The sequence below is a fragment of the Pochonia chlamydosporia genome, assembly GCF_001653235.2.
Source record: "Pochonia chlamydosporia 170 chromosome Unknown PCv3seq00015, whole genome shotgun sequence".
Classification (NCBI taxonomy): Eukaryota; Fungi; Ascomycota; class Sordariomycetes; order Hypocreales; family Clavicipitaceae; genus Pochonia; species Pochonia chlamydosporia.
In genome coordinates, this window is record NW_019154050.1 from 541,533 (window position 1) to 554,576 (window position 13,044).

Consider the following 13,044-nt stretch of genomic DNA (forward strand, 5'->3'; position numbering starts at 1 on the left):
TCAACAGCTGTCCTACAGGTATTTGTGGTTGGCTAGTACTGCGACAAGCCTTACACAATGTCAGATTACAGCCCCAACGGGAACACCCGCCCGTACACAATGCTGTGTGGGTCCTTACCACGGGCCTCGGGCAATGTTCGCGACGCGTACGTTCGGTTCCTGGCAATCAGGGATCCGGCCGAGCGATTTTCCGATGGTGTGTATCCTCCTCCCGTTATGTTCACGTTTCGTCTTCGGTGGATCACTCGACCCATTCTCTCCGAATCACCTTTGGGTCTCGCGTCCAAACAAACTATTCTGCATTCAGAGCCTGTCGTGCTAGCAAGACCGAAAATGGCGTCAGCTACCATTGTTCGGTTCAGCCTCATATTTTACGCGCCACCTTCTGCCGTTCAGGCTTGCAAGACTGCCATCTTCAGAGCCGGCGCTGGCCGCCACTCTGGCCCAGGAAACTACACTGAATGCTGTTGGTCTACAATGGGAACTGGGCAGTTCCGTCCCGGAGACGCAGCCAACCCTCATATCGGAAGAGTTGGTGAATTGGAAGAGACACCTGAGGTTCGGGTTGAAACCCTATGTGTAGGCGAGGACGTTGCCCGGAAGGCTGTCGAATCGCTGAAGTCGTAGGTCTCTCCTTTTATTGAGTGGCTGACCTTTGAAACTTGATGTCAAGTCACTGTGTTTGATCACTAACTGCAGTCCGTAGTGTTCATCCTTACGAGGAGCCTGTTTATGTCGTAGCCAGATTGGAGGACTTTTGAGCAATGGCTAGCGATGCCGACGAGAGCAAAATGCATTTAATTCTACTCGTTTGACTTCCAGGAGCAGACCATCCTATGTTCAAAACTGGTTATCGCGCGGAGATGAAAGAAGAGGGCTAGGTTGCGTGGGGACTGGAGATTGCGGATCATCCCACCAACTTAGCGTGTGGGATGTCACCATTCTTCGCTAGGGGAGCATGGGAGGGCTAGAGGAAACACGTGTGGCCAAATGCATTTTCTCATAAATAACGGAGATAGACAAAGTGCCAATGATCCGACGTGTTGCAGGCCATGTTACGACTACGAGGCTATCTGAAGGAGAAGGAAGTACTTCTGTGTACTATAGCAAGCTCGCTTACTATAAGTCCTGCTTCAAGATGCATATTTGTGATGGGTGTGAACGTGTGTCACCATTTATGACCAGGAAAAGCCTTTCAGCCTTGTCCTAACGCTAAGGCGATCAAGGTTCTTTTCTTGGTCAAAGTCTGCCCCACTAGCCGCCTTCTTTTGCTGTGGAAGCTGTCGCATTACCTTTGAACAACTTCTTTCTATTTTGTTTCTCCCAGGTCAGAAACTGAACGCTTGAGAAGAAAAGCTCCCATTAGAAGCTGCAGGGCTATGTCGACCTGAGAGCGCAAACGTCATGACTTCTCCGGCGCGGGAGGCGTACCAGATCGGTTGGATATGTGCCTTGCTGGTTGAGGTCGCAGAAGCCAAGCAGATGCTGGATGAGAATTTCGGGATCCACCAGCAAGCGAAATTGTCACGGGCAATTTTCTAACCGTTTCTTGGTTTGGTTCGCTCTTTTCCCGTGGTTTCGGATACTCGTGGGCGGCTTCACCGGCTCTCAACGTATTCGCTGGACCTTTGTAGCTTGGACAGTTGAACAAATTATGACACGATGATCTAACTTTATACTATATACTAGTATGTAATTACATGTCATGCTACATGGAATCAGCGATTCTTTAATGTACACAGCGGACTTCCTATCATAAACATTGCATTGAACAGAGCCGTATGATAATACTCGCACTCCCCAAAGATAACCGCCTGCGCACTCAGCACCCGCTCTCTCGGCCGCTCAGTGTAATCCTTTGCGAGCGATGACTTCGCTCGCAAGATTTGGATAGAAAAGCATGATGTCTTGTCACAAAAGGAATTGCATGAACGCTGATGCTTCGCGATGGACCTCCACTCCAACGAGCCAAGAGCAGGGCGTGCTCGATCGACAAAAGGCATCATCATCAACATACATGGCTGACTGGCCACCAGTAGCCTCGATCCCGGGGGTATGTTGACAAGCCCAAAGGGGCTTTTTGACGATGCCTTAGGTCGAATTAAGGACCCAAATCCGTTTCCAAGAATCACCAGAGTATTTTTCTCTTTTGCAAGCTCCCACCAAGGGGCGTAGTGCCCCTCGCGAGGGACTTCCTTTTGGCAGAAGTGTGTTTTCCTACCCAAGAAATCGGTATACTCCCAACCTCTGAGCCCATACTTCGGCATGGGCCATATGCGCGTGGCTTTGCCTTGCGCTACGACGCCATCTCTGACCGACTGAAAGTCCTTCAACATATCCTCTATCACATCTCCGAAAGTCTTGTTCTTGGTTTCTTCTGCCCATAGCTCTAGTCTGCAGTTCTCTGGTTGTTTGCAGACTCGACGCGCTTCCCTGCCACCGTCAGAACACGGTTCTGCATAAGGCAATAATGGCCATTCTCCTTCGAGCTGTTTGCAGCCCGTTTGTCGCCGATCTCGTATCTTGTGAGACGACAAGTACGACAGAGCGAGATGCAAGACGATACTGAGCTCGGAAACCAGCCACGCGGACTTTGTTTCCCCATCATATACGATTGCCGGCTGTTGTTCGGCTTCGTCTACTAATTCGTGGAAGCCACGGCCTCCTAGTGATATTCGTAATGTTTTTGTCATGACATATTTGCCACTCAGATTCATATTCAAGATACCCTTAACGGAAAAGCCGCCTGTAAGAGTGCCTTCGTTTGCGAACTCTACCCTGGGCGGTGAGAGTGGGAATTTTGACTCCGTCGCTTGGAGGCCATTTGAGTCAACGAGCTCCCTTGTCCCCAAAAGCACCTCTGCTTGTGGATAATAGCCGAGAAACATCCTTTGGCTGGGAAACTCTTCCATGTTTTGTTCTATGATGGCCACGGCAGAGTCATAACGTTGCGTAGTGTGATCGTCCTCGTCATCAACCAAGGCGCAGTGCCATTGCATACCGCCTGACAAACGCTTCGTAGGATACAGTATAATGCCCGATCCTCCGAGAAGAATTGTTTTATCGCCAGCATTAATCTGAGTACGAATGTCGGCAAGACCTAACATCAGATCGAATGGTATCTCTAGACCCAGACCTTCATGTCGATTTGATATAGGAAAGCCGTAGGCTAGCACAGCGCCTCGTAGCAAATTATGCCAACATTGCGTGTTATCGAGATCACGGAAAAGGCAGAACTGACCATCTTGACCCGGCAATACTTTCCTTACATCCATCTCAAACATCCCACTTCCGGTGTTTTTTATGAAAGGAACCGATACAGTCAAAATATCTCGCGTGGGGAGAGGGAATGCCGCCGCGAGCCAAGCGAGTTGCTGAAGGAGTATGGCGACCTTACACAACGGACCGCGAAAATGGAATGACGTCAAAGCTATAGGCAAAGAACGCTCACCGGCTTCATCGTCGTACGTCTTCGCAATAGTGACCTCTACATTTTCAGAAACTTTGATGTCTTAGTAAGTTAGCTTATGTCCATCGCATCATTCAACACGAGCTGCTAGATAAAGAAGCTTACCGTGCCTGGTTGACGGATTTTCCACGAATTTGGCGACAATTTCCATCATCGCTGTGGAGTCCCATATTTTCTTCATAAACTGATTGCAAGTATTCAATTCCGCACAGGTCAGTGTTCCCGTGAGAGTGACGACCTTGCGAAGATCGGTCCCGGGCTCCAACTCCGTTTTGTATACGGCCAGAACTTGCCAATTCACCAGACAAGTAAAGGCCACTACTCGATCGGTATTATCGGAAAGAGGGCTAATGAAGGATTCGATTTGTTTCAGAGAAGGTGATGACTCAAAATCTAGCGTTCTGTTGACCTCTTTCGGTTGTGAGATGTGCTGCTGCTGCTGGTGTAAGTCAGTGAACGCGGGCGTTTGACTGCTTTCGCCAAAAGGCTCGAAAGCCACGACTGTTTTGCCATATGGCATTTGATCCTCATCTTCGCTGTCCAGAGTAGATCGAGAAGTGATCTTATCGCGAGCAGGCGCCTGTGGCCGAATATTCGGAGTTCTCAAGCTGGTGGAATTGGGCGGCAAAGACGATGAGCTAGTATCAACACCTAGTCTATTTCGTGATATTTTACTGCTATAGAAACTCGACGATAAGTTTGGAGATGGCAAAGGAGCTGTTTCGAAATGCCAATGATGATTGATCGAATTGTCGCTGTGGATTGGTAGTCGTATCGGGGCTGGCATGATTGATGGCCCAGTACCTCTAATTGGAAAACTCCTCGGCGGGGATGCAAAAGACGAGGTGCTCAAGACAGAAGAATCTGTACCGCCACCAATTTCTTGAACCCTGAATTCATGTTCTTCATTTAAGCGATATATTTGTCCCGAGATCTCTTGCATCTCACCACAAGTCGTCTCGATAATCGCATTGCGGTTGGCCTCCTGCTGCCATCGCTGAACGTCGCGGTACATTTTGTCGTACCGGCGCTGCTTCTTTTCCGTGTCATGGCACAGTTTGCACACGTCGTGCTCGACTTTGATCTCGTAAACGAGTTTAAGGCCGCAAGTTTCTCCCATGCGATACTCCTTGTTACATTGCTGGCGAAAATGGCCCCATCTCCAATAGCCACATGCCCATTGAGTTTGGTCGAAATAACACATTGTCTTGGATCAAGTGAATAAAGAGCTTTTGATCTGGCGAAACTGGACTGGAGGTTGCTGTTGATGGATCTTATCCGACAAGTGTTGTTGCGGCCCAATGGTACCTGATATCAGCCAGGAGAGTGAGGCTGACACTTGGCCGCCATTCATGGCCCTATACTGACTGGTTAAATCAGCAAAAGCGATTAGACCCTGCTGTCGGCGTCCCCCAAGAGGATTCCGCCCAAGCTCCAATCTGTACCCTTAGCCCAGGCACTCCTGCTTCCAGTCCTGTAATCAATATTGGGGTTAGCCCAGGCAGTTCCCAGATTACCATGCTTATAAGCCCAGAAGCCGGGGTAGGGTCAGAAATCAACGTACGAATCTCGCCACCAATTCGTAGCTCTCCAACACCCGAGCCAGATCAAGAGCAGCGGGTGTCAGAGCCTACAGATCAAGTAATTGCGAAAGCCCAGAAGGCAACCCAGAGAGCAAAGCTTCGGATGATGCAGAAGTACTCTAAGCAGCACATCATTCAACACTTTAATATTGGAGACATCGTCTCCATCAAGGTTCCGAGAGAAGATCGGACCTCCACATGGATTCTAACTGGTGCGTGGCATCCCATGTGCCCACGGCAGTGGTGTGAGGAAGTGGGAGTGGTTGCAGTAGGAAACATTGGTTGGCTGTGTTCACTCCACTTTCCAGGCAGCAGCCGTCAGTAAGGATATGCTCGTTTCAGCGGCATTTTGTTGTTGTCACGAAAAGATGTTTCGAGGCAGTAGCACCATCATTCTATTGCCACACCTGAAGCGAAGAGCTTATATGTCAAACACTGCAAGAACAGGCAATGTCAACGGTATTCAATTCCCTTTTTTTGCGGGAGGTATCACGTCTTTGCCTCGCTCAGCCTGATCCCTGCTATACAATCATCAAATGCCTTGATGATTGGATCGTACAGAATATTCGGATCCCGCGGAGTGCCAGTAAAGAGACCATCTTTATGCGGGAATAATACATCTCTTATTACCCTGCACAAAGGCTTAACGCCATCAAAAACTTCCGGAAATTCCCTCAGAATGACTTCCAGTCCATGTTTGTCCATATCTCCACGCTTGCTTTGCGCGATGTCTTCATAACCTCCAGTATACCACCGCGATAGCATGCTTTTTTTCGGCCGACCTGACGCTCTCGATAATGCCCAGCCTCGACGAGCGCAGAGCCATATTAGAACGTAAAAGAATGCTTCGAGATCATGGCGATACGTGTGCGAAACTCCTAGAAGAACTTCAATAGCCATAAATTCCATCGTGCCCGTCCGATGCCGGGCTCCACTAGGACCTTTGCCTTCTTCCTTCGCCAAGTCAAGGTCGATGAGCATGCCCTTGAAGCCATCGGAATTCCCAGGGTCGGTGATAATGATGTTGTTTTCGGAAATGTCTCGGTGCAGAATTTTTCCGTCCGTGTAGAGTGATTGATGCACTTTAATGGCGTCACGAAGGCCTTCGAGGAGCTCGATAACAGCCTTGAACTGGTTAATGGACCGTCCCGCTGGGGATATGGCTAATACGCGAAGGATGCGGTTGGCATAAGGTATCTGGTCGTGATCTTGCTGAAAAAGACTAGTACCTTGCGGGTCTTGGACAGGGTAAGTGGCTCCGTCCTCTCTGTGCTCAGCCTCGGCTAGCTGGCTATTCGACCGAGATCTCTTAGACGCATTGCTTGACCAATCCGTCGACCTCCTCTTTCTATGTCCGCTGCTGGCAATGCTGAGGCCTGGGAACTGGCTGAAAGAGTGACTTAGTGGGGGTTGCGATTGCGATAAGGACGTATTGGCACTGCGTGGCACGCCACGAAACTTATGCGGAGTCGAAAAGACCAGACCTTCACGCAACCTGCTTATGCTAGTGACTTCTTCGTGGTAACCAACCACTTTCGCAAGACCTTTGACGCCGCGTTCATTTGCCTTGTTAAGCAGATCAGCCTCGGGCGGTCGCATGCTGGAAGTCCAGGAGTATTTCACGACCCTATCAAATTCTGCTGCGCCAGTGGTCTTGGCAAGGAAGCAAGACGTGCCACGACAGACAATGGCTCGCTGATGGGCGATTGGATTTGGGTCGAGTTCAAGTTGCCGTTTCCGCTTCTTCCCGCGAGCTTCGATAGGTATGGTGACAAACAACCTGTTGTCTTTTGCCTTGGTAAAGGTATCCAAACCTAGCTCCTCGTCACTCATCATCAAATATGCACACATGACCCGAATGAATTTCTCCGGCTCCTTATGGATGTCAAATGCAGCCCCGCTGTACAAGGCACGACAGAATCGCCAAGACGCTCGTGTTTCGGTGGAGTATGCCATGCAAATCCGGCAGCGGTTGTTGCGACACATTGCGAAGCGGAAGATCAATGCTAACACCTCTGTTCGAAATCACTTCATTCCCTCCAAGAGGTCCTGGCAAAGCTTGAACGCCACTGCTACCTGAGAAACATGTGGGTGATGGTGCCAAGACGCCAATTTTCCCGACTTGTGGATCAATATTAGATGCGTCCCAAGCAAAAATAGACTGATCATCGGTCCGCTTAAGTATCTCCTCCTGCAACCGTATGAATGCCTTGTCTCCCTCACCATAAAGAAGAGGCATATTAACATCGAAAATGCCTAAAAGACAATAAGCAATATCCTCTATGCGTGTGGTCTGTCGATCAGCAGCCCACGACATCTTTTGCGCAACACTGGCAAACTGGAAACCACCGTTGGTGAGAATGTCTTCCGGAATTTTGGTGATACCAGCGATTCTACTCGCTAAAAGCTTCTTGTTACCAATAAGTCGCCAGGCTGAGTCAAAAAATTGAACATCAGCAGGGGCAAGAAGCTCCTGCAGAGTGAACCCTCTCTTAAACCAGCGCGATTGATCGAACTCTGGTCCCAGATGACACCCCTGTCTCTCGACATCACTCAGAAAGACACAGCAAAACGCCGAGTCACTATACCACCGAAACATGGAATTTATCGCCTCGGACAGCTCAGCGCTGCTTGTCTTGTCAATACAGCAAGTATCGACCCAGGCATATTTGATTGTTGCGTGAGACTCTCGCAGCATTTTGCACAATTCCTCAATCTTAGTCCATCCTTTTTTTTTTGATCCGGTTTTCGAGAAGGCAATGTTACCGAACTCTTGTAGGCTTATCTCCTCGCTGCCCCAGGTATGAGAGAGGGTGACATATGGCGGTGGCACGATAAATTCTTCGAGTTGGATAGTGTCAACGTTCAGTAAGCGCATTATGGAGGTGAAACTGTCATCACCAAGGCTAAGACGAGATGAAGGAGAGATTACGGCAAAAATCCGTTTAGGAAGGGCGGTAGAGAGCAAATAACCAAGGGACAATCCTCAGCCAGCAAACCAGTTAAACGCCCCTTAGGTGTGAAGGATGACGTTGATAGATGGAGGCTCATCCCCCGGAACCCACTTAAGAACATTGGGTAGGTACAAGGCGGGCGGGGTAGATGGTGCGGGCCGAAGAGGAACCCCGCTTGAACACCCTGCTGATACTGAATTAGACAATCGAGGTCTTCAGAAGTAATTTGTTTTGGACATTCTGTGCACATAAATGTATTTTTTGAGCGAATACATTCTATATGGACTTATCATATACGGGTCAATAAGAGTATTCTTGTGAGCGATGTTAGCCAGTGGCATTACCGCCTAGGTTAGCCCGTTGACGATGTCACACTTCACGACTTGCTTGCATAACTGGACGACACTCGGGCAGATGATCCCCTGTGAATCGGGCCACGAGAGACTCTTGATTTCCCACAAAAAAGAGTGGAATAATACTAATACTAAATACTTTAGAATACTGCTGCCTTGCAGGCAGCAGTATGATAATTGTTGTTGCCTCGTAGGCAATACCATACTGCGTTTGCTTTGAATGAGCGACTGGATCTTTACCAACCTCGTGATTTCTGTAAAGAGTGAAACGGCGGGGTTGCTTATGGATTGCTTATTTCCATCAAGTTACACATCGTCCGACACCTCCAGTAGTCACCTCTCCTGGTCACCACCAAGACCATTCTTCTCACAATGACCACTTTCAATTTGCTCTCTCTCCCCACTGAGTGTCTCACCGAGATCTGCTCTCATCTGTGTCTTCACTGTACTCTGCCCTTCCCTCGATCCATGAGCATTTACAAAGGCTTTGACGAACTGCGTGCTCTCAAATCAATCTCTGAGAGCTGCCAAAGACTGCGAGCCATTGCACAGCCCATATTATTTCACGCTCTAGGCCCTCAGAACGATTCAAATGCCTTTCTATGGCTCATTGTCAGTCGCCCTGACTTGGGCGATCGGACACGGCAAATAAGATTCAACTCAAATTCCGGGGAGGACGTGGAGGTTCTAGAAGATCTTGGAAAGAAGTTAAACTTGCTATTACCGAACCAAACTTCCCCCGAGGGGCATACTGCTTGGAACCTGGCTAAGCCCACGTTTGCTTTTGAGATTCTGCTCTCCCTGTTGCCCAATCTTGAGAGTTACACAACACCCATTTTCTGTTATGGTGACCAAGCAAACGAGAACACCGGACCTTTCATGTATTCTCATCTCACACGACGAGCCGAACATCTCCATCCACGACCTGCACTTCCATCCCTCCGAACGTTAACAATAGCCAGTGGCTACCTTGGTCAAAGGGCAGACGACGCATCAACACTGCAGCCGATCGTTGCTTTATTGAACGCGGCACCAAATCTGCATCGACTACGCATTGTGCCATTCTTCGAAGGACATATATTCACATTGGATAACTTATCGGATGAAGCATTGCAAAAGGTGAAGGTGATGGACTTTTTGCACTTCCCCTTGACGTCGTGGAACGGCGAAAATACAAACGCCGAAATTCAGACTTTCGCCAGCCTATGCCCTCGGTTAGAAGAGGTCAATCTGTGTACTGAGTCTGACAGCAATCCGTATGCTGAACATCGAGAGTTCTCACCGACTCAGATCATTTTAGCTCTTAGCAGAGCCAGTGCGACGCTGAAGCGCATTGACATTGACACAAGCGATTCAGCTGTGACCACTGACCACGCCAATTTAGACTCGGCTCTTTCAAGCCTAGAATGTCTGGAGAGTTTATCTTTGGATGAGCAAAGCTTTTGCCACCACGGGCTGCAGGAGCCTAATTTGATGACGCAAGAGCACAATGATGCTAGCTGCATTTCGAGTATCTTGCCCGACACTGTCAAACACCTTTCTATTAAGCTGGGGAAAAGCCTCAGAGCCATCGATGATGTTGTTGAATTGGGTGGCCAAGTTGTCGCTGGCAAGTTTACCAATTTGAATCTAGTTGACGTAGTATTTGGCAAGTATGCTGGCTACTCGGTGGACATTTCTGATGCTCAACGGGGTGTTATTCTGGGGGCTTTCAAGGATACTCCAGTCAATGTTTATTTTCGCTACGTGGCACACGATACCGCTTAGAAGTCGAATGCTACTTTTCGTATCAGAACAAATATTCTGTAAGATCAGTGGACGCTGAACCTGGACAGCCCTGGATCGAAAAATGGTGTTAATATTATAATGGTGCTGCGTGTGTGAGCAATATCAACTTGGCTGCTTAAGTGGACGCCTCCAAATTGAGCCAAGCGTCTTCCACATCAACGGCCATGTTGGTGCAGCTGCAATAACACTTGAATCCTATATTCATGGCGTCCCAACTAAAACAACAGAATATATGGGGGCATCAAGCGTATCCACGGCATACGCAGCAGAACTCAAAGGGCTGGTTGGTACTAGCACTCCAGACGGTGCTTGATATCAACGCAGCGACAAACACACCAGGAAAGTGCGCCATATTCACCGACAATCACCAAGCTCACAGCGCAATGGCGCTTCCGTCGGTATACACACGTATGGTCTCTGGATCTGTGGCGTCATGTTCTTCGATAGCCTCCTCGGCGGATTCATTGATACAGATGAACGGAGGATTCCACCAAGGCGGGACGACATGTGGTTTGCGTTTCTCAAGTTTATCCAGTTTCACGTCGTACTTGTGTTCCAGGATGCTCGAGAGTTGATTGAGGGGCTGCACTCATCGCGTTGTTGCCGTGTCCATCGCGCCGGATTTACGTTTCCCGGGCACTTTGCCATGTCATCGTATAGCGGACTGGTCCGAATACGCATAGTCGTCTCCAAAACGGTTTGCTCTAGCTGCTGTTCCACTGGGAGTAGATGAGCTTCCACATCTACCGCTGCTCCCGCGGTAGTGCGAAAAGCTCCCGTGATCACTTGGGCTGCTCGTCGCTGTATCTTCCTAATAGCCGCTATCATGTAAGGGGAGGCTCAAACTGAAAGACCTGAGACACGCCACCACCGGACGCTAGACTTGGCGAGGTTTGAGAATTAGAGAGTGCACCTGACGTTGGTTGGCTTTCGTGTGCTGTTGTGTCCCGCCCAGCAATCGCGCTTTGCTGCAACCCAATCAATTTCAAGCGCTGCTCGCCACATGACGCAGCCCCATAAGACCCCGAATCTGGCCAGGACAAAACTTCGACCATAACTCCAGCATTCTCCTCGATTTTGACAGCTTCATGCGCGTCATAAGACACGGGTCTGGCCCGTTCGCTCCTTGCCATGGTGCGAACCCGAGCACAAACACACGCTGGGCGAGATATTCATGGTGACACGAGTCCACGTCCCAAAGGCTCGATCCTCACCGACATTACAACGCCAGCGCGCAAAGAACCAGATTGCGGAAGGAAGGGCAACAAAAGGAAGCGCCAAGACGACCGACAAAAGAGTACGAGCAAGAGGACGAAGTTACGGGATTCAGGCCAAGCACCCGCAACAGACCACGAGAGAGCAATTGCCGAACAACAAGTTGGCCGAAAGGGGCGAAGCGAGGACGAGCAAGGGATTGTGGATTGTTCACCCGCGTGTTTACGTTCGACTGACAATAAAGCCAATCCAATCGCTTCCTGGGTAGAGAGTAATAACTGGCCTGAATCTTTCTTCGACCGCAACATGGATCGTGTTCTAGCGAGAAAGAAGTCAGCGTCATCACTTCGGGGACGAAGTCGCAAGCGATCGCAACCTGGCTCTGCAAGCTCCGTAACCCCAAGTGATCAAAAACCGAGAGAAGAAAAGAGTGCCCGTTATCGCGACGTTCGTTACAAGGAAGAATTGAAGGATAACAAAAGTTACATGAAAGACTCGGATTTAGGAATTTCCGACGAAAGCAAAAAGCTAATTAAGAGACTACTACACTCCGAGCAGAAACCCCCGCGAGACACGTCGTTTAGCGACACTTTATTCTCCAGGACATGCCAGAGCGTAGTGGATAGGAATGAAACCCGGATTAATCGCGATATCACACCAGAGCTTGTCCCTTCCGCTGAAAAACTCGCACATCGCGGCGTACACAAGCTGGCATGTCTTCTTGAAAGCACAAATGAAGGTTGGAGCAATTCGGTTCCCTTGACAAATCCCCGCCCTCAGCCAGATTACTCCGTTGGTTTCAAGCGAGAGGCATTTTCCAGTGGCCAGCTTGAGAAAATGGCGCCGATGATTGGCAACAGGATAGCCGGAGATCAATCGAAGATTATGGCAACCTACCTGATTTACTTCCCATTTTTGTCATGCGAAGTGAAATGTGGCTCTACATCTCTTGATGAAGCAGACCGGCAGAACGCTCATACGGCAACATTGGCCGTACGAGGCGTTGTTGAATTGTTCCTTGTGGTGAAGCGGGAGCATGAGATAGATCGCAAGATACTGGCCTTTTCGGTATCACACGATCACCGACAAGTACGACTTTACGGCCATTATGCCGATTTTACGGGTGGAGAGGCAAAATATTATCGTCATACAATCCGCACATTCGACTTCACAGAGCTTGATGGCAAGGAGAAGTTCACGTCATATCGTTTTATCAAGAACGTATATGAAATATGGATGCCGGGTCATTTTTCACTGATCTGTTCCGCAATTGACCAGCTACCTGCTTATCCTAGTCTCGATGTCGCCTCGCTTCATGAGTCAGATCTTTCCCGCGATCTTGAGGGCTACAACCTGTCACAGTCACAATCGGAGATCGACCCTACCAACGAGCTGGAGAACTGTCAGGTAGATGCCACTCCAAACACCTCCTTCACCGTTGCGGGTCCGGCCAAAAAGCAAAGACGGCGCAGTGCAAAGGGGTAGTGCCAGCATATGATGTGCTCGAATTAATGGTACTAGCCGGCCTTTCTAGCTTAGGTCTTACCCATCGAGAGATGAATTGCATTTAACGACTACACATACACACAAAACCTGTGCTTTATCAGCCTTCCTCTCAAAGACAAATAGCATGGCCTTAAGATAGTGATACAAATTTGCTAGGCAAAGGCCCGTTGCGCAAA

The 13,044-nt window shown here is 49.2% G+C and overlaps 4 protein-coding genes across 4 annotated transcripts; 3 read left to right on the forward strand and 1 right to left on the reverse strand.

Annotated features, from left to right (window-relative positions):
* Positions 1–57: 57 nt before the first annotated feature.
* On the forward strand, positions 58–761 carry VFPPC_14905 (structural toxin protein RtxA; the record flags this gene model as incomplete). The annotated part of the gene is made up of 2 exons (XM_018292673.1): positions 58–623; positions 707–761. 2 exons carry the CDS (start codon positions 58–60, stop codon positions 759–761), a joined length of 621 nt encoding a protein of 206 aa, XP_018136324.1.
* Positions 762–1,402: 641 nt separating this feature from the next.
* On the reverse strand, positions 1,403–4,673 carry VFPPC_11318 (hypothetical protein; the record flags this gene model as incomplete). Its single annotated transcript, XM_022428749.1, has 3 exons — positions 1,403–1,667; positions 1,744–3,485; positions 3,555–4,673. 3 exons carry the CDS (start codon positions 4,671–4,673, stop codon positions 1,403–1,405), a joined length of 3,126 nt encoding a protein of 1,041 aa, XP_022283931.1.
* Positions 4,674–8,731: 4,058 nt separating this feature from the next.
* Positions 8,732–10,126, forward strand: VFPPC_11320 (hypothetical protein; the record flags this gene model as incomplete). Its single annotated transcript, XM_018289550.1, has 1 exon — positions 8,732–10,126. One exon carries the CDS (start codon positions 8,732–8,734, stop codon positions 10,124–10,126), a length of 1,395 nt encoding a protein of 464 aa, XP_018136321.1.
* Positions 10,127–11,278: 1,152 nt separating this feature from the next.
* On the forward strand, positions 11,279–12,847 carry VFPPC_14906 (reverse transcriptase; the record flags this gene model as incomplete). Its single annotated transcript, XM_018292674.1, has 1 exon — positions 11,279–12,847. One exon carries the CDS (start codon positions 11,279–11,281, stop codon positions 12,845–12,847), a length of 1,569 nt encoding a protein of 522 aa, XP_018136319.1.
* Between the last annotated feature and the right edge of the window lie 197 nt (positions 12,848–13,044).